We start from the raw sequence: 21,930 nt of genomic DNA on the forward strand, positions 1-21,930 counted from the left end.
CAGAGTCACAGCACCAATTCAAAGGATTTCTGCTATACATTTCAGATGAAATCTTTCATAGATGGTCAACTGTGATTCTAAAATACAAGGGCTCCAGGATAGGACACAACAGGACACATTTTCTAAGACTGCTAAGATCCAGAAGCAGCTGATGTTATTCTGCAAGGATGGCAACACAAGCAGGAACCTACACAAGAATCTAGTGAGCATTTCTAATAGTAAAAAGTACTGTACATTAGGAACATCTCAAATATGCAGGGCTATTGTGGGAGGCCCTATGAAATACAACAGGTTTGAGGCTAGACTGATACAAATAGGTTATGTCACTCAGGACACCAAAAACTTAACATCAGCTGGGGTGCACTGGCACATGCCTGTAATCACAACTGCTCCAGAGGCTGAGGTAGGAGGGTAGTAAGTTCAAGGCCAGCATGGGCAACTGAACAAACCCTGGCCTTAAAATTTAAAAATTTTAAAAAGGGCTGGCAATGCAGCTCAGTGGTAGAACATTTCCCTAGCATTTCCTGGCTCACAGTCACTGGCAGGAGTCCTTGAATACAATCCCCAGTACCACGAAAACTAAAAAACAAAAACCCGAACATCAAACACTTTCAATAACAATGGTGTTAAATTATTTCATATAACCATTTATAACAAATTAGAACAGACATCAGCCTGGATCATAGGAATAATTAGGGGGGGTAGGGCTATGGTTCAGTGGTAGAAAGCTTGTCTAACATGCTCAATGCTCTGGATTTATCCCAAACACTGGAAAAAAAGAATTCTACAACTCCCTACAATCACACCTGCTGTTTCTGCACATCTAGCTTCTATCCTCACATCTTATGTTCCAATAATTTCCTAAGTGGCTCCTGCAGGATGGAGGAGCCACCTACACCTCAGCTCTAGGAATCTGCACATCACACAGGCATGGCCATTGTGTGCATGGGATCCATGTTTGGGGAATCAGAATCAAACCTGGAACTTGTGAGGGAAAGAGAAAACTTTTCCACTGTGATCAATGAATTGGGAAAACAAAAGCCAGATATGACCAAAGGATGCCAGGTGAAATGGATTTGCCTAGAAACAGAGCCAGCATAGAAAAAAGTTTAGGCAAGAGACAGAGACCAAATTCTGATGACAGTGTTTGATCCCCTACATCCAGCCATGCCTGAAGCAAAATCTTCTCTAGAACTTTTCAGTTTGCTAAGCCAAAGAGTTCTATTTTTATCACTTGAGCCAGCTGAGTTTGGCTCATAGTCACTGGCCTCTTCACTGGTCATCGTTCAATAAAAACTTGATTTACCATTAATAAAGCATTGAATTGCTAACTCCAGGTAGATTGAAACAATTATTTTTTATAACCAAATAATAATGAAGAAACCTTTGGGAGTAGGTGTAGGAACAGGGGGAAACATTCGACTTTGTTCCATCCTTGGGTTTTCAATGTTAGATTACTAATTATTTGATTCTCATCTTAAGAAATTAATGATATTTCCATGAAGATACCCCAAAGCCTACTCCAACATTTTATTACATGTTATAACAAGTTTTGTTGTTGTTGTTGTTGTTGTTGTTTGTTTGTTTTGCAGTACTGGGGACTGAACTTATGGACGCTCTACCACTGAGGTACATGCCCACCCCTTTTCATTCTGAGAGAGAATCATGCTAAGCTGTCATGGCTGGTCCTTTGGGGGCAATTTGCAATCCTCCTGCCTTAGCCTCCCAAGTGGCTGGGGTTACAGGTGTGCACCATGATGCTTGGCTATGAGAAATATTTTAAATCATTTATGAAAAGGCATGGCAGTAAATATTAAGTGCCTGAGTTAAGGGTGAGCTGTTGAGATATTTACTGAGTAGCCTATTCTGTGTCATAGACTTATTAGTTTAACATAAACCAAGGCAAAATCCATGTTTAAGATCCCAAATGGATTAGTTCACTTACACTCCACTCAGTACATTAATAGACTGTGTCTTTACTCCATATCCAGTCTCCTTTAAATTAGCAACAATTCCTAATACATCGATACTGGAACCTTTGGATCCAAAGTTTTTGTCACTGTACATTATCATGTGAGCATTTGAAAAATCCTGTTGAAAAAAATATATTCAAAATTTAAAGAGTAGCCATTTATTATTAAAAAAAAAAAAAAAAGAAAAAGAAAAACTAAGTACAAGCCATTAGCTTTCCTTCAACTTACCCCTAATATAGGTCGTAAGGACTGAAGCTCTCCATTATAACCTCCCCAGTCTTTCCAATCCTTGTATTCTCCTTCTTCTAGCAAATACTGATGACCCACAAATCCAGGCTTCTCATAGGCAACCCAACTGCAATTGAAAGAACAGGCATGGAGCAGTGATTTTCAGACATTTAAAACTGTCCTCATGCACACATCAGTTTAACTAACAAATACCTATAGTTTTAAAGCTAGATTACTAATGTGCTCACTACTGGAATTCTCTAAAATTTAGGAGACTATGCTAAAGAACACAACCTAAGACACAAGCTCTTCAGAGGACTAAAAGGGTATAAAGGTATTTGAGATTGTTTCAGCTGACTCAAATGAACCCCAGCAAGTAAAACTGGATAGACTTTCCTAAAGTAATAATTTAAATATTTTGAGTTTTGGGCTATTTTTAAGACTATTTCCAGGTTATACATCTATAAGTAAGATCTAAAAATTACAAAAGATCACACAAATTAGAAAGCAAACTATATAGTTCAGTATAATTTGGAGCATAATTCTAATAAACAAGACTGCAAATTTAATTAGTCTGGATGGTCAATTCCCAAGTGCGGGTCACAATGGGTGAGATACAGGCGTGGGTAAAGCTGTTGAAATTCATCATGCCACAGAATTGGAAAATAACACCTTTGGCAGGGAGGAGGACACATCTACTGCTTGTTTAAAGGAAAAAGAAATCCTTCCAGTTATGCCTGTCGACTTACATGCCTCTTAGAACTTTCATGGACCCCACTGATGTAAGGGGCAAGTGATCATCTCCAGTCGCTTCTGTCTCATCAGTGACAATGCTACACAGGTCTGTTTCTAGTTCCAAACATCTTCCTTCAAAGAAAGGCTTTTCATAAATAATAACCTACAACAGAAATAAGATAGACCAGTGATAATATAGTTAAAAAAAAAAAAAAAAGCAGTAGGTCTCCCCACCTCTACCCACTGACCTGATGTGAAATAGCCCAGAGCCAGAGCATAGAAGACAGTTTTTAAATCACTGGATTTTGTTCAATGTTGAGAACCGATATGTAGAACATTGCTTAGGACAGACTGTTATAGTTTACTAATTTACTTAGGACAAACTTTACTTGTTTGCTTAGAAATCAGAATCCTAAAGGTGCTTTAATTTTTTTTTTTAAATCTATACCATCAAAGTATGTGGCATAGATGTGGGAAATGGGAACAACAGCATTTGGGAGTAGGGAGAATTTGTCTTGAAAAAGTTTCTTCTTGGCTAACTGGCAAGCAGCAACAGGCCCTGCAATTAGTAAATACAACCAAAAATTATACATTGAATGCATCAATCAACTTTTGAACCAGGGCTCCACACACAGTTAATGATAATTGTGCCATTAGCAGTATTTTCCAGCCTGGAGGGTGGCACGTGTAAGTTGGGACATCTTCCTTTGGGGGCAACTATGTGTGGCGAAGCTTTATATGTGAAGTCACACAAGCATTATCTTCATGGAGGTGGAGTGGAATAACACACGCATGCACGCACATACACACTTACCTTCGGATCTGTTGGGAATTCAACTTTACGACCACCCTGAAAAGAAAAATAACAGAGAAAAATGGTTTTTCATTGATTCCTTACCATTTTATATTATCCATAGAAGGTGAATCTCATTGTGTGATTACATTCCACTTTGTTTTAATGTATGTGAACTAGTGGTAAAATTACCAACCAAGCAATGAGGATACAGGGAGTCCACCTAGAACAGACTCACACAGTGTTCTGTAAATTCTGTATGCACATAGAGTGTATTTTTGTTTTTATTTAACTGACAAGATTTCTCATTAAGAAAAATCTGTATTCCTCATTTGTCTTGAAAAACAATCCTAAGATCTGTCATCTCAGGACCTAAACTCTCACAAGCAACAACCTTCACCTTCTGCACTCTTTGATCCTGCACGAAGTTCAGCCTTCAGCAGGACACAGGCTGGGGTTTGCTGTGCCCACCACTCCCTGTGGTTGAACTCCCAGCCAGCCTCATTTTTATTTCTTGCCTGGCCATTGGAGGCATTTGGTTTTGCAACCCACCACCTACAAAACTGTTAAGAGTTATAAAATAAACTATTAGACTAAATATAAAAAATCCCAGCCAGGCATGGTGGCACACACTTATATATAACCTCAACAACTTGGGAAGCTGAGGCAGGAGGTTCGCAAATTTGAGTCCCACCATAAGTGTTTAGTGAGCACCTACTACAACACGGCACACACTGTGTCCCATGAGGGGACAAGAGAGTCGCAGCCAAACCTATAGTCCCTCCCAAGCAGAAGAGACAAAGACCAATTCAAAATATAAGGATAAGGTAGAGGAAATACAAGGCTAAGGCAAATCTTTAGGAGGACATCCAGCCCCAGGCCCTCCCTGCCCAAGTGCCACTCAGCTGAGTCTCCTGTCCCAACTGGCTTGTCCTCGGTGTCCTGCCCTTTCAGAACTCTGCACCCTGGCGCACACAGTGCATTCTCTGGCACCTCTATCTACAATTATCCTGCTCATGGTTTAAGACTCAACCTGATCTATCATAAAGCTTCCCTAATCATCCCCCTCCTCTGTCACATCAGCCACAAGTTGGAATTTTATTTATCATTCCTCCTATTTTTCCATGCATGTTTAATCCGTCACTTTCTACACTAGGCTGACACTTTGAGCACACATCTGCAGCTCTGCAAGGCTGATGCTGCCTTGAAGGCAAAAGACCTAGTCTTATCGACTTTTTAACCTGTAGCACCTAGGAAGTTATCATTTCTATTATTTCTATCCAGCAATGGGCCTCGCGCAGATGAAGCACTGGGTTTGATCCTCAGCACCACATAAAAATAAATAAATAAAATTAAGTTATTGTATCCATCTACAACTAAGTGTGTGTGTGTGTGTGTGTGTTTGTTTTATTTAACTGACAAAATTTCTCATTAAGAAAAATCTGTATTTCTTGGGACTCAACTCTCATATACATACATATGTAAAGCCCGTTTGTTGCTTCAACATCACATCCTGCGAATTTTCAATGTCAAACTGACAGAGTCACCGCCTTCAAGAACACCACATTTGATTTTTACCATTTTCAGAGGCCGCATGGATCCAATGTAGGCTTCTTCCGTATCCCAGAAGGATAAGTCAGGGTATTCGCCCGGTTCCAAGACAAAAGGGACACCTTGAAATCCAGGTTCTTCATAAATCAGCCATCTAAATAAACACCAGGGAAGGAAAGAAAGACAACTTATCATTTATTTCAGTGTTTCCTCTCTGGTAAAAAGGGCTCCTGTGACAAGAGGGGAAAGGAACAGAGGATATGGCCCCCTATGACGACGGTTGCACGTAGCTGCTAGAGTCAGGAGGAGGGGGCTGGGCTCCCCTTCCTGACCTCCTACATCTCTCCTTGGCTGGCTCTGCCTACTTATTTTTAATTCATACGATTAATTGCTTCTAACTGTAAACCTTTCTATTACTTCCAAGTAATAAAAGGAGTTCTCTTTTTTTGCACTGTATTTGGAGGGGCCCTCTTGGGAAATCTCAAGGCCTGTTTTAAAAGGAAACACCTCATTTGTAACCTAAGACTGAGGAGTGCCACCTAATCATTTTTTCATGCTGTCAAAATTAATAATAGCTAACATCCTCTTCAAGCTCACAAGGAGTGCTGCCCAGAATTTCATCTAATCCTCACAAGAATGCTACCAGGAAGGAATATTTTTGTCCCCATTTTACAGATGAGGTTAAGTAAATCACCCCAGGTCACACAGGGATGATCAAAGCTGACTCCAGAACCAGGCTCCCAATCATTTTTTTTATGGTATTTTTTTCTCATCACAGAGAGTGCACCAAACATTCATTTACTCTTTTCATAGTTACTCAGGATCATCACCATGAGCATACTTAATGCATAGTGATGTCCCCGGAGGCTCTGAAGGTCTGCAGGGCTGCTTGTTCCCAGGCTACAAAGCTTTTTGAGGTCTTGGTTCTGATTTTAATGACTGTGCAATACCACACCCTTCTACCAAGCTTGTCAGCTGTCACTTCTGCTTCAGTCAGGGAACCAGGGGCCCCACCCTCCTCTCCTGTGCTAAAAGCAGGAAACCATAAAATCACGCCTGTTAGAACTGCCTCTAAAGACTTCAAGGTCTGGTAAATTTGCTCATTCCAGGCAAGGTTCTGGGAAGGTGAGGCTGCTGGAGAAGTGACTTTCAGATGGAAGGTGTTAAGGTACCCCTTCGTGAGCCAAGACTTCTTGGAGATCACATAAACTCTCCAATCTGTTAGTGTGGTTAAAATGCTGTGGTCCTCCACCATGTTATACGCCTCTCCCCCACCCGCCCAAGACACCATCAAAGGCAGGATGATCCTAAATGAAATCTTCTACCAGCAAATTGGGACTCTTAGCTTTTTTCTTCTTTGTAGTTGGGCGTAAGGCATGATTTTTAGTAATGGTTTCTGTTAAAGATTCCCTTGGGTAAATCAGTAACTTCTTTTAGACTTACTAATTACACAGGGATTTATAACTAGAATCCGACCCAAGATCTGTCAACACACACCAAGGAATGTTGGGAGGCCAGGGTTGGTTTACTAGTGGGGATCAAAGCTAATCTTTGATTCTAACAGTGTTAGAAGTCAGGAAAAGAGTAGATGTGGAGGTGAGCAGGGCTGGGAGGGGGCATGAATGGGGGAGCTTCTGACATGCTAGAATGTTCTACTTCTTGATCTGGTGATAGTTATACTTATGTATTCACTTTCTGAAAATTCACTTAGCTTATTCACTTGTGTGTACCTTTTTGTACAAATGTTATACTTGAGAATAAATTAACTGAAGGAAAAAAGAGGACTGTCTTTTGAATACCACTGTAATGCCACCAAACCACATGCAAACAGAGGTTAAGAAGGGGATACTTTCAACTTATGTTTAAAGCATGACAGTTAAGGATGCATTAAGTATTTGGGGAGTTCAAAGCTACACGTGGATTCTGTACCTTAACTAATAGGAGTTGGGCAATAAATTCTGTTATTATGCTAATAAGACAAAGCCTTCAGAGTTCAACTCCTTCACAAGTGAATGGGCTTAATTCTTCATAAACAGGATATATGGCTCATGAATCATTCTGCAATTCTGAAATGATATTTACCCAAGCGTCTTTTTTACTAGGTCTTTCCTTATAGTATTTTTAAGTTCTGAAGGAATTTATTCGTTTGAAACTAAAATTTCATCTTCCTGGAAACATGTGGGTAAGTCATATAACATTTATAGAAGGAAGGCAATTTGGGGTAGAGGGGAAATTGCTAAAGAAAAAAAAAAGATACAAACTGTTATATTTGAAAAGGCCACATTCTAAGGGCACTTCTTTGGCAAGGGAGCCTGCTGGATAACTCAGACAGACATTTACAACACAGTATGACTCAGTCTGTGCCAACATGATACAGTATTCATGAGGTTATCAGGAAAGGGGGAAATTATCTTCAGGCAATGTTATTTCAGTTTCTAAAGGTACTCTTTCTCTTTTCCTGTGCACTTAGGTAATGAGCTTTTGCCAATATACAGAAAGAAATACCTCATACAGAAAGAAATACCACTTTATAGTTCTGCTTAAACTGTGCAACTATAAAGCATGAGCTTCTTTTTTAACAAACATAAATGTATGCAAATATATTAATGACAAATACATATGGATATTGATGAAGTAATAACAATAGTCATGCATATGCATATGAAAAATATCTATGGAATTACTCTTTTAGAAATACCCTTTGAGTCATCTAAGAAAAAAATTCAGTCCTGTCTTATCCACTTGTTCTTAAACAAGTAACTTGAAAATACCACCTAGCATGCAAAGCTGAACTTACAGCATTTATAGCTGGATCCTTAAGACATGGTTGAACATAAGTGATGGCCATTTATAGAAACCAACTGGATACTTGAAAGATTAAATATGAACGTGCTAAGCTTCAGATTATTCAAAAGAAGATGGGCTATGAATCTCAAAGGAAAAAAATGCATGTTCTCTAATACATCCAGCCTAAGTTCTTTAAAAAGTCAGTAGCAAGAAAAACAGAGATTAAAAGAGACTTACAGAGACAGGACAGTCAAACATATTAATATGAACTTTGACAGAATCCTGATTTTTAAAAAAGAATTAGCCCTTATTTTTTATTTACTTACTTTTATGTGGTGCTGAGGATCAAACATAGTGCCTCACCCATGCTAGGCAAGTGCTATACCACTGAGCTACAACCCCAGGCATGAATCCTGACTTTACAAAAATAAAACAACTCCTAAAAGATATTCCTGAGGCAATTGGGAAAATGTGTTTATGGGCACAGACTACATATTGTCACAGACATGGTGCTAATTTTCTTAGGTATGACACAGATAGCTAGGCAGGAGAATGTGATTACAAAGAGATTCAGGCTGAAGCCAATACAGTGCAGGGACATGATAGCTGCAACTTATTGTCAAGGGCTCAGAAAAAGATAACATGAATATGGCAAAATAATGAGAAGAAGATTAACATTAAACAGGGATGAGAGGTGGGAGGGAAAGGGAGAGAGAAGGGAAATTGCATGGAAATGGAAGGAGACCCTCATCGTTATACAAAATTACATATAAGAAGAAGTGAGGGGGAAGGGGAGAAAAAACAAGGGAGAGAAATGAATTACAGTAGATGGGGTAGAGACAGAAGATAGGAGGGGAGGGGAGGGGAGGGGGGATAGTAGAGGATAGGAAAGGCAGCAGAATACAATAGTCACTAATATGGCACTATGTAAAAACGTGGATGTGTAACCGATGTGATTCTGCAATCTGTAAATTGGGTAAAAATGGGAGTTCATAACCCACTTGACTCAAATGTATGAAATATGATATATCAAGAGCTATGTAATGTTTTGAATAACTAATAATAATAATAATAAATATGGCAAAATATTACCCATCATTGAATCTGGGGGTGATATGTGGGTGTTTATTGAACTATTCTTTCTACTTTTATGTATGTTTGAAAGCCTTTGTAAAAAAACAAACAAAAAAAAACCATTGGGCTCTGAGGGCTAGGGGTGTAGCTTAGTGGTAAAGTGCTTGCCTCTAAGGCCTTGGGTTCCATCCTTAGTATTACCAAAACAGAAAAACTGAGCTTCAATATGGTATACTCCACAATGAATGATTACTGCACAGTAATGAAAAAGAACAAATTGACATACTCGTCAACAAGGGTAATCTTAGGAGAGAGGTTAGGTGCAAGAATCATATAAATGTTTTCTGTTTATATCAAGTATTTCATAGTAAAAATAATCAAAGACTACCCAGGGAAAAACGTCCCCTTCACTTCATAATATCTGTTTTCTAGAACATGTTCTGCTAACAACTAACCCTATCCTAGAGAAGGAGACAAAAGCCTATCTTCCTTGTTTAAATGATGGCATTAGACCAGATGCTATATACCCTATGAAGTTCTAAAGTTCTCTGTTTTTATTAGAAACATGCCAAAAATAAGTGTGTGGGGAATGCATGTGTATATGTCTACAAGGTATGTGGCTGTGTGTATATGGTGTGTAGTGCATGTGAGTGCGTGTGTGTATGCACACAGCAAATGCTGTCAGTTTTACCTTTAAAATGCACCCAAATCTGCCCATTTCCTGCAAATCACATTATCTAAGCCACCATCACCTCTTGTCTGTATGATTACAATTGCTTCTTTACAAGTTTCTTTCTACTCTGCCTTTACAGTCTATTTGTACTCAGCAATCAGAGTAATCATTCTAAAATACAAAGTCCATCAAAATTCTCCAAGTATCACTGGCGCCACTTTGAGTAAATGTCAATTCCTTCCCTAAGGCCCAACGGCTTGCCAGAACAGGAGGCCTCTTTCCTCACCCTCCTCCTAGCTCAGCACCTAGGCCTCTTAGCTTGCCCTGAAGGGCTCCCCACCCCCACACCCCCCCCACCCCCCCACAAAAAGACTGAGCTTTCTGCCTAGGGCATCCCCTGTCCCTTCTCCTTCAGCTGACCCCATGTGCAGACTTTCTCACTTCCTTCAAGTCCCTGCTTAAATGTCACCAGAGACCTTTCTTCACTACCTTATCTAAAATGGCATTGCACCTGCCCTTCTCTGTAATGTTTCCTGTAGCCCTCACCATCTGACACATTACACACTTATTTGTGTTTGTCTGGTCCTACTGAATGGATAGCTCCATGACAGAAGGGACATCCAATTGGAAGTCATACTCCCTATTAAGTTACCTAGAAGTTTTTTAGTTTCTGATTTCTGAGAAACAAAATTCAGACTCTATAATCTCTAATTTACCCAGTTTGTACTTTCTGCAGAATCAAATCATTATTCCAAGATAAGAACAACAGTAAAAGAAGACTTTTAGTACTCAACAGGATGCAAACACCATGATGAAGGACTATACAGATATTCTACATCACTTTACAGGAGAGATTACATATCCTATTAATAAATACTTATGCACATTTGCTGAATATGTAAATATTTCTAAATAATATGCATTAACACTGAAATAATATATTATGCATATTAGAATAAACAAAAAGAAAATCCTTTTTTTTCTTCCTCCACATTTTTTTATTGGTGTATTATAGTTGTAAATAATGGTGGGATCTTTTGTCACATATTAGTACATGCACACAACAAAAATAAAATCTTAAAAGGAGATGTTAAATGTAATATAAAGCAGTTTTGGTGGCTTTTTCTCCCTACATTCAGTGGCTGCCTTTCACATGCCTTGGGCTCTGCCCTCCCCTTTATGTGAATTCTTTAGCTCATTTTTGTGGTACTGGGGATTGAACCTAGAGCCTCATGCATGCTCTGCTGCCTGACCTACACCCCCAGCCCTATGTTCTCCACTTGAATTTTTTTCTCTTTTTAAAAAAATTTGTTCTTTTTAGATATACATGACAGTGGAGTGAATTTTGGCATATTATCCATACATGCAGTATGGATAATACTTATTCATATATGGATAACTTATTCTAGTTAGGATCCCATTCTTGTGGTTGTACATGATGTGGAGATTCACTGGTTCATATATGAATATAGGACAGTTATTTCCAATTCATTTCATTGTCATTCTTATTCCCATCCCTTCTCCCTTCCCTTCATTTCCCCTTTGTCTAATCTACTGAACTTCTTTCTATTCTCCCTTCCCACTCTCCTCTACTTTAGAGACTACATTCTTTACCGCTGCAGTCTGCACTTTTTATCCTAATTTCTCCCCTATCTGAGATATTCCCATTTCCTTCAAAATATTCTTGCAGTTTCCTGTGATTTGTGACAACATCCTAGAGGCTTTTGACAGCATTGTGTGAAAATATAAAAGGAAGTGCCCCACATTTTGGCTTCCATCCCTCCTGAACTATTGCGGGTACATGCTTCAGGTCACCTCCTTTGAATTACCACGAAGGTATATCTGCTACTCAGCTTTGAATGCATCAGATTCCTCTGACATGAAGGAAAAAGGCCTATGTTAAAAATCCATTTTCCTTCACACTTCCTCTAATAAATTGTTATTGTTTATAAGAGAGGCGAATCATAGTAACACAGGTGCAAAACAATCAGGACTTCATGTATTGTATTAAAAATACCATTCAGTCAATAATTACTTAGCAAGAAAACAAATCAGAAACCAAATATCTCTAGTATTATCTCTGAAATTACATGCATAAAAAAGATTCATTAAAACTATATTTGAAATATAACACTTACGTGCCCCAATGCACTTTAATGGAACATGTCTTCTGCATGACACCAAATCCCTGCATTTCTTCAGTGTCATCAAAGTAGGAATTCAGGAGTCCTAACCCCTCTGGTTCAGTAAATAAGTCAATTTGACTAATTCTGTAATCCTGAAAAATATATGCATACACATATATGATATAAATACAACAATTACACCATGTATTTAACTCTACAGTATGCTTGTTATTCTTTCTCTTTCACTCTCTCTTTTTTTTTGCAACCAATTAAAATAAGTTTAAATGTACGCTTACATTTCATGGGATGCCTGCCATTTTATCCCTATCCTGTTTGTACCCACGACTTCATAATATGCCTCTTTCAGGGTAGACACGCTACTTTAGTCATATATCTTAACATTATATTCAAAAAATTCAGAAATGCATTTTTTTAAGCATTCTGGAACATCATTCTCACATCCTCTCTTGGCTTTCCTTAGTCACAGGAGTTCTGGCTACTTTGCTTAGAGGCAACTCTCCAAGTCCAGAGATCTTGGTCTATAGAATGGTTGCCCTTCTCTTCCTCAACTATTGTTTTGTGACCACAAAACCATTGGGGTAACTCTCCATGACTGTGACTAGACCACTATATGTTGGTTTGGTCCAAAATGTAAAGCCAAAACCCACATTCATGGTGATTTATGAATCTCCACACTTAGGTCATTGTTCCATGCCCTGAATAGCTAGGGTCCATCAAATATTCTTCAAAGGGCCTCTCCTGGCAAAGCGTGCTAATCAAATATTTATCAAATCTCTTCTATGCTGCTGAGCTGTGTGAACTATAATACAGAAGAAAGAAAGCTCATGCATGCTTTGCTGCCTGAGCTACATCTCAGCCCTATGTTCTCCACTTTAATTTTTTGGGGGTCAGTTCAGGTGAGGCTCTTTTAAACATTACCAAAATGAGGAATTAATGAACTAAAATGGTAACTCTCTTGAATATATGATATGTTTCATGTTTCAAGAAACCATGCACACAATCTCTTTAAAAAATGTGTTCCTGCCTTCTAACATGGTATAATTCAGAATGATTTAACCCAAGGGACTAAATCAGAAAATTAGAAACTATTAAACAAAAAAGATTCACACATCATTATTTAAAGTAGTAAAAAAGAAAAAAAAAAAGAAAAACCCAGAAACAACTTTAAGATCCACTGAAAGAGGAAATAACAAAGATGACATCCAATTTATGTACTAAATGATAAATAATATCATTTCAATGAGATATAACACTAAGCTAAACCTCAAATTACACAGCAACATGAAAAGCTTTCCTCTGCCAAAAATTGTTGATTGTTCTAATTTTGAGGCCTTTTATTGCACTTCATGACACCCATATCTATCATATAAACTTGGAATTTTAATTTTCCTCTTGGAAGACCCATGAATCACATTTTTTAAAATTCCATGCGCCAAAAAAGAATGATGTTGATTATACCTTGCTCATCAACAAATAAGAAATCAGAAATTTTATGCAATCCATAAAGTGACTTCAAATATCTCAAATAACAGTTTTTAAATCCACATTTGGATTTAAAATTGAACTATCAACTGAATTATTTTTAGATTATGTTTCCAAAATACAGTATCTATAAACTACTCAAGGTAATCAGAAATCATGCAGTGGCCAAAAAGACTAAGTAAAGGGAAAAAATATCTGTTCATATAGAACTTATTATAACCAGGTTATTACAAAAAGTCCATTTGGGAGATTGGAACTAGGGTTCAGGGGTGGAAGATTAGTCTTAAGACAAATTTGTCTTTTTTTATTGTGAAAAAAAAAATCTAACCAACTGAAAAGTCTAACTCATTTGAAATGTACAATACTTAAATTATATAACATTTATAAAGTATCAAATTTTCCCCAATCACTTATTTAATAAAATGAGTGCTTCCTCAAATTAAGAATCAATAAATATTTATTCAATAAATATTTGCTGAATGAATGAAATTCAGATTTACCATAACCTACCTGGACCACATGTCGGATTGAACCAATCACTACAGGTTTATCAGACTCTGCCTCCTCATTTCTTTCCAAAATATCTTCTATACCCCAGAGACCAGAAAGTTCCAGTTCACCTTCTTCTAAGGGGATGGAATGTCCTTCAAAATTTGGTTTCTCATACAAAATCCAACTAAGAATAAAACACAGCAAAACCATTAGCTAGTCTTGGTGAGAGAGGTTTTAATTCTAAACTATTCTGGTATATATATATATATAAAACTATTTATTATTATTATCATTGTTATTATTATTATTATTATATCAGTGACCAATTCTCTAGCAACTAAAATGGCACATACTTTCCCTAAAACAAACTTTACTTGGTATAATGAAGCCTTTGATGATTTAAGAACAGTATTAGGATCTTAGAGAAATTGTGGGTTATCACTATAAAATTACAGAGCTATCAATATTCTATGGAATCACCAGTTAGTGGAAATTTGCAAATGATATGTCAGACAAGTGGATGTTAACTGTGGTGGGTTTTTTTTTTCCTTAGATGTGTAAAAATCATGTCTCTTAAAGGAATTTTAACATATATTGGGATCAAATCAATGAATATTAATACAAAGGACCACATGCATACTAATGGGAAAAGCATCTTATAATTATTCTTCCCAATAACAGTCAAATGCTACAAAAAACTACATGTGGATATATGACACTGCTGCTCTTAAGTGTTTATACTTTCAAGAAAAGAAATAAGCCAGCAAGCTGGGCACAGCGGCACACGCCTATAATCCCAAACAGTTTGGAAGGCTAAGGCAGGAGGATCAGGAGTTCAAAGCCAGCCTCAGCAAAAGCAAGGCACTAAGCAACTCAGTGAGACCCTGTCTCTAAATAAAACACAAAATCGGGCTGGGGATGTGGCTCAGTGGTTGAGTGTCCCTGTAACCCCCACACCCCCCAAAAAAAGAAAGAAGCCAACAAAATCTGCAAAAGAAAGAAAAAAGCACCGTTTGATTAAAAACAAAACTTATGCAAAAATTGTTTTACTATAATTTTTAGTCTTCAAATTTAAGAATGAAAGAAAATTTATTTTTCTAATGTATTCATTCTAATGTATTTGTTGAATACATAGAGAAATATGTTAAAGTAACTAAAATCCTAACAGGCAAGGTGTTATACACTTAACCAAACAGAGGCCAAAAGAAGAGCTTACTAATTTTTAAACCATAGACTAGAGCTCTACCCTCTTTATTTCAAACAAGTTTATAAATAGGTACCAGAGATAAGTATGCCAGATCAGTGATTTTTTTTCAGTTGCTTTCTATTCAACTTCCTGTGCATTTGCAAGAGGCAATTAAAATGGTAAAACAATTTTAGAAACTGTCAAAATGTTTATATTCTCACCAGTCTCTTTATTTAATCAAAAATTATTTTTGTCAAAATTATAAATTAAACTTTAGTTAAATGTACTGAACTGTCATGTATTTCTTAAAAGTCACATGTGGCCCAACAATATGACTAGTGTGTACATTTTGGGTTGGAGGGAGGGTCTGGAATTGAATCCAGGGACACTCTACCACTGAGCCATGCTCCCAGACCTTTTTATTTGATTTTGAGATGGGGTTTGGATAAGTTGCCCAGACTGGTCTCAAACTTGTGAACCTCTTGTCTCAGCCTCCAAGTTTCCTGAGATTATAGATGTGCACCACCACAGCCGATTGATCTTGCAATTCTTCACAACCTCATTTAAAACTCATCAGCTAAAAGTATATTATGGGCTCTGATGTACAATTAACCCAAATCAATGTTGTGTGGGATATGTGTTCTACTGCACTTTTCTAAATTTTCTATAATAAACATGAATCACTCTTATAATCAGAAACATGTTTAACCATATTTCTTAAATACAAATTCTTTATCTTACTATACATACTATTTTCTGCATTGTACGTTGATAAAGACATAATAATAAATAACTACTAAGAACCAAAAAAGGTGCTTAAGAAGGTAAAACACACAAGCTGTACATCAGGAAGCCCAAGGGCCACTCTTACCATCCTCTAACGACTTTCACGAGTACTACTGGAGAGAGGCTCCAAGAACTGCAATCCTGAATATCCCTGAAAACTTCAATGCACTTCTCCGAGACATAGGGCTCACTGAATATCACCACCTACAAGAAAGTGGAAGTGGTAGCACTTTGCCTATCAGATCAAGATAAAAAATCTAGACTAGAAATAGAAAATAATCTTACCTTTCCAGGTCGGGGATTGAGTTTATTTTGACTACTTCCTCTCAGTGTCTGTAATGAGATGAATAAAAACACAACAAATAATTACAACTTTACATAGCAGTTCTCTTTTTCCCACCTATAATTCTTTAAGTACGATCAAATTTACCTCATGGTTTAACAGTTTTGAAACATGTCCATCTTTATGCCAAACTTGTATTAAAACTCTTTTGAGTTTATATTATTAAGAGCTTCCCCTAGCCAGCTTGGTGGCACATGCCTGTAATTCCAGCAACTCAGGAGGCTGAGGCAGGAGGATCACAAGTTCAAAGCCAGCCTCAGCAACTGAGAGAGGTCCTAAGCAACTCAGTGAGACCCCTTCTCTAAATGAAACATAAAATAGGGTTGGGGATGTGGCTCAGTGGTTAAACGCCCCTGGTTTCAATCACTAATACCCACCCCCCACAAAAAAAAATGAGCTTCCCCCAGCCCCAACTGTTTTTGCCATTTCAGGTTTTCCTCAATTAAATTTCTAGAATATTTCCACCAATGCTAGAAACTCAGGGCCCAAAAGTCACACCTATGTTTTATGTCAATTCACAGAATAAGAACCAACTGAGATTCAGATCATCTCCATGTAAAAAGAGATTGGAATGTACTAATCACTTATCTAGAAAGAGTTGAGTCAGTTTTATGTGTTCAGACACTTTCTACCAGAATCTGTAAATATTGTGTTTTCATAGTAACATCTACTAGTTTAAATAAAAATGAGTATGGTGTATTTCACAGCGTACACTGCACATGGTATATTTAATCCCCCCTTTCTGATGAACAGAATACCTTTTATATGACTTTGAAACTAATTATTTTCAAGACCATCTGACAAGACAAGTAAAACCAGAAACAAAAAAGATAATAAAAATAGTAATTATACATGTAAAAATGTTACAAAACATGAACTACTTTCAATGCTGACCAGAATGCCTCTTCTAGACTAGCCTTTGATCTGACTGCTCTTACATCATACCAAAGTGGAATCTGTCCACAAGATCACAGGAAACCCCACTGGAGCATTATTACAAATCAAAATAGCATATACTTATGTTTTTACATGCATACATTAGAAGTGTACAAACTAAAGGAAATACCTACAATTTAAAGCAAAATAATTCTATAGTCAACAAAGGATAGTACCTACAAAAAAAAAACATTTAAAAAAATTATAAAAAGTCCTAGGAAAAAACCCCAAAGCATTTGGTTTCTCCTTTTTACTCTATCTGATTAGATTTTCATAGGGAAATTTTATATATATATCGTGTTGTCAGACATGTCAGATTGTCAAACAACAGAAGTGATCTAAGAATAATTGTAAAAGAATAAAGTCACAATGAATGGGAAGAGGACTAGCAGAAATTTTGTTCTTGAGAGAAATAGAGAAGAATCTTATGATTTCTCCAGTTTGTTTTTGTTTTTGTTTTTGTTTTTTTTATACCAGGTATTGAACTCAGGGGAACTTGGCCACTGAGTCACATACCCAGCCTTATTTTTTTTTTTTTTTAATTTTATTTAGAGACAGGAATGTGCCACTGTGCCTGGCTAGGAATCTTATGATTTCTGACTGTTAATTTAGGCAAATTCAGTTTTCAAAGTATGATCCAGATGTCCCTAGTAGGTTCCCAAGATCCTTTCAGGCTGTGCATGAAGTCAAAGCTATTTTCAAAATAACATGAGGCAATTACCCCTTTCCATCTCTCTCTTTTCAGAAGTGTGCAGAAGAGTACAAGGCTCTGTGACATGTGACAACAGATTGCTTTGAAGGTTAAGGGAACGTGCACTTGTGTTTTCTGGTGTTTCAATTTTTCTCTCAATGTTAATTTCTAATATACTAAATTCTGATAGGCAGAAACCATATTTTATATAATTTTAAAATGTAAATGCGTCTTAAGACCAAAAAGTCTGAAACCCATGGGTTTACAAAATCACATGAAAGAGGGGATCTGTACCACCGTGGAAACCCATCTCTACATTTCTAAGAGCTTCCAAATCACAATCTCTGATGGGATTGTTGCGAAAGCCAACACAACACACTGAATCATACTGCAGTGCCTTGGCCAGATGAGGAGAGAGTGAGGTGTCTTCTGCCTGTCTGTGGTGGATCATGGTCCATGCTTGCCAGGTAGCTGGCTCACAGGTGGGCCACAGAGATTCAGTTCCATTCCTGTTTATTCAGTTCCACTCTGGTTTCTAGGTGAAGAAAGCTGAGCTCTAAACCTGATATTCTGCCTTCCTCTTTCATTGTCCTCCCTCAACTTGAGTATCAAGCTTGGTGGCAAAACGGCACAAATTCACCTGAAAAAACCGAGGAAAGAAAACAACTTCTGGGGACGGGGCCAGGGCTCAGCAGTAGCGCTCTTGCCTGGCATGTGTGAGGCACTGGGTTTGATTCTCAGCACCACATATAAATAAATGAAATAAACATGTATCAACAACTAAAAAATAAATAAAAAAATAAAATAACTTCTGGCTGGGATATTGCTCAGAATATATGTTTAGCATGCACAGGTCCTGGGTTTAATCGCATGCACACACCCAGGCAAAAGGAAAAAAAAAAACTTCAAACAGTCAGGTGAAGAAGATGGAGAAATCATAATTGTCCCTCAAAATCATATATTGCTGTCCTCTCTATAATATTTAAGGAAAGATCTAATGTAAACTAAAAATTTTCTGCCCTAAAATTTTGCAGGAAAACATTTTTTTTTCCTTGATGAAAACTTATTCCTAGTAAACAGAAAATCCTTTCTCAACTATAGGGGATAAATACTTATAGGAAGAATAAAAGTAAAATTTCACAATGTAAAAGAAGGAAGAAAGAAAAGCTTTTGTTGGCTGGGTAGGGCTTTCCCAATAGAGGAAGCTGCTTCACAAATCTTCAGAATTCTAAGAATAGTATGGAGTGTTTTTACACCAAAGAGGTAAGAAAAAATGTTTTATCTGCCTCTGAATTCTCAAAGCTTTTTTTGTATACCTGTCATAATACAAGTTGCAAATTCATATGTGCCATAAAATATGTAGTTTACTTGCCCTCCTAGATCACGCAATGTCTGGAGAGAAGAGTCTTAGTACTTTTTTTTCTTGGGCCCTGACGATTCCTTCTACACAGAAGGGTTTCCAACAAAGGATGAATCAAAACTACTGCACCCGAGCACAACCATTTCTAAAGAACAACATGAACTGCTCATCATCCCTCTCTCCTTTAGCTTTATCAATACTCCAAAAAAATGACACCATGTTGGTACTTACCGTGGCATCTGATAATGGCAATCCAGAAAAAGAAATGCCTGGGTCGTATCGGCTTGATTTGAAAAGACCCATGAAGTCGCTATCACTGTTTCCATGGTTTGGCAAGTTGGATTTAAGAACACTTTCAGTATGATTAGCCTTTTCCATACCATCATTGTTTTTCAGTTTGGAAAATTCTGAAAATTTCGATTCTGGCAAGTGTAGATTGCTTTGTGAATTCAGGTCTTCTTTGTTTTCCTCTTTTTGCAGGTGTTTTTCCATGTGGCTTGGACTTTTCAGATCTGAATGAGATGCATTTGCCGAGTTGAAATTGAAGATCTTTAAGGAGTGGTGAGGTGGAAGACTTGGCTGCTCTTTGTCTAAGCCACAGGGCGGGGCACCCTCCGTCAGGGGCTGTACCACTGAAGACCGAGACAGAGAACTGTTCTGAGAAGTGCTGAAAGAAGTGGTCATACTGTTGACTGATGTCACAGAGGGAGAGAAGACTTTGTCTTGTGGCAAAGAAGATAACATGCTTGAGAAAAGCGCACTCTTTTCTAACCTTGATCTCTTAACTCCACCATTGGTAATGTCCCTGTTCTCTTTGTCATATTTTTCTAAAGTGGGCTGAGGTTCACTTTTTCCATTAGTAGTGTTAGTGTGCAAGGACTTGAAGAGGACACTCTGCTCGGTGGATGCACGTTTGGGCCTCAGTTTGGATTTGGGGTCGAGGTTCTGCATCAAATGTAAAGCAGGTGACATTTCTGTCTGGCTTTCCTTCTTCTTCCCCAAACCGAAGGTGAACACGTTAGGGTCAAACACCTTTTCTAAATTGTCCTCATGAATAGGAGGCATAGCGAAGTGAGGGGCAGGGGAGTTTGGCATCCTGGTCTTCTTTTTCTTCTGGGGCACACAAATTGTGCTGTCCATATTTTTAATAATTTCCGTGAATTTTTCCATATCAGAGGAAGAATCAAATACACTATCATCACTACCAGCAGAAACATTCAAAAGACTGGTAGGGGTGTCCTTGCCATTCACCATGTTTTGATCTGGCCTCGGAGGAGTTTCTGAATGATTTCTGCTGGTGGGAGAGTTGGCGGGGCTACACTCAGCCACCGGGTGTTTTTGGCTGCCCTGACTTTCAGCCTGGATGGGCAGAGCTTTCTCGCACTTTGGTGGTGTGACGTGTGGGACAGATTTTGCCACATGTTCCTCTTTGCCATGAGTGCGTTTGGGTGATGTGCCCAGGACTTCCTCTTGCTGGGGAGCACAACTTGCAACGGAAACCACTTCAAGTTCATTATTGTGACAACTTGGCAACTGCACTTCTTTAACTTCAGAGTTTTCTGAAATGATCTGGGAGCTCACATCCTGAGGGCTCTCCACAGGAAGAACGAAGGACCTGACCTGGACAAGGACCTTGGATGGACATTCATTTACCACAGCTTCTGGGCTGGGCTTTGGGGAAGAAGGAGGGTTTCCTTCTCCTCCTCCAAGTTTGGACAGGGGAATTTTCTCACTGTGATGAGACACAGGCAAAATACACCCATTATGGTTTTCTGACACTTTTAGATCAGTGCAGGCAAAATTGCTTATGGGAGCTTGAGCACATTCGTCTTTGGGAACATCCACAGGCAGAGGAAGAGAAGGCTTCTTGAATGACTCATCCTGGGGCTGTGAGTCAGGCAATGTACCCTGGGGCTTTGGAAGTGAATCTTTGGCATCAAGAATGTCGGGGGTGTCTTGTGCTGTATCAATCATATTTTCAAGTCCAGGTCTTTTGCTTTCAGCAGCCTCAGACTTGTCCTCTCCTAAGAGCTTACGGTCCTTGACAGGAATCACAGCAGCAACCACTGGATGATCTGAAGAACAGCCAGCATCTGTTTGCACATCTGCTTTGTCATCTTGGTTAGGCTGGGGACTAAGAGCTTGACCTTCGGTGGGCTCCCCTCCCATTTCTCTGGCTGCTGAGATAATCCCTTCTTTAGGGAGAATGACTTTGGTTTCTGCAGAGGGTTCCTTCACCACCACACCATTATGGTGACTATTTGGCATTACTCTCTTTTCTGGTTGCTCCATTTCCTTGGCTTTTTTGGCTAAATTCAGCTTTGCTCTCCCAACAAATGTCTTATTAGAGGGAATGTTCCTTGTGCCTCGAATGTCAGTGTGTCTTGGACTACTGTTCACTCGTTTGTTTTCAAATAAAGAGATTTTGGTAGCAGTGTTTCCCTTATGAACTGGCTGGCTAAATGAGTTATGTTCATTTGCTAAACTGTCAGGATTCTTAGGGGTTTTCAGGTTTAGTTCCACGTGTTTGGGTTTGGCAGGGCTATGAGAAAAAAGAAGTAGGGTAGTTACTGGCTCAGTTTTAAAAAGCAAACACACAAGCCATTTTATTAGAAAAGTATGAAAAGCCAATATCTTTCTGATAACATTTTTTAATGAAAAATTTTAAGCAATGCTAAATATGCCATCATTTA

The 21,930-nt window shown here is 38.2% G+C and overlaps 1 protein-coding gene across 1 annotated transcript in view; it reads right to left on the reverse strand.

Moving 5' to 3' along the window:
• Nucleotides 1–21,930, reverse strand: part of Crybg1 (crystallin beta-gamma domain containing 1) — a 50,968-nt gene that overhangs the window by 23,712 nt on the left and 5,326 nt on the right. Inside the window, exons 2-11 of the mRNA XM_076858382.2 lie at nt 19,469–21,779; nt 16,193–16,240; nt 15,993–16,111; nt 13,954–14,119; nt 11,953–12,092; nt 5,308–5,434; nt 3,751–3,786; nt 2,951–3,099; nt 2,202–2,328; nt 1,946–2,091 (exon numbers count right to left, since the gene is read on the reverse strand). Of these exons, the coding sequence (XP_076714497.2) occupies nt 1,946–2,091; nt 2,202–2,328; nt 2,951–3,099; nt 3,751–3,786; nt 5,308–5,434; nt 11,953–12,092; nt 13,954–14,119; nt 15,993–16,111; nt 16,193–16,240; nt 19,469–21,779 (3,369 nt within the window). The remainder of the gene's footprint in view (nt 1–1,945; nt 2,092–2,201; nt 2,329–2,950; nt 3,100–3,750; nt 3,787–5,307; nt 5,435–11,952; nt 12,093–13,953; nt 14,120–15,992; nt 16,112–16,192; nt 16,241–19,468; nt 21,780–21,930) is intronic.

The sequence above is a fragment of the Callospermophilus lateralis genome, chromosome 6 (genome assembly GCF_048772815.1).
Source record: "Callospermophilus lateralis isolate mCalLat2 chromosome 6, mCalLat2.hap1, whole genome shotgun sequence".
NCBI classification, from domain to species: Eukaryota; Metazoa; Chordata; class Mammalia; order Rodentia; family Sciuridae; genus Callospermophilus; species Callospermophilus lateralis.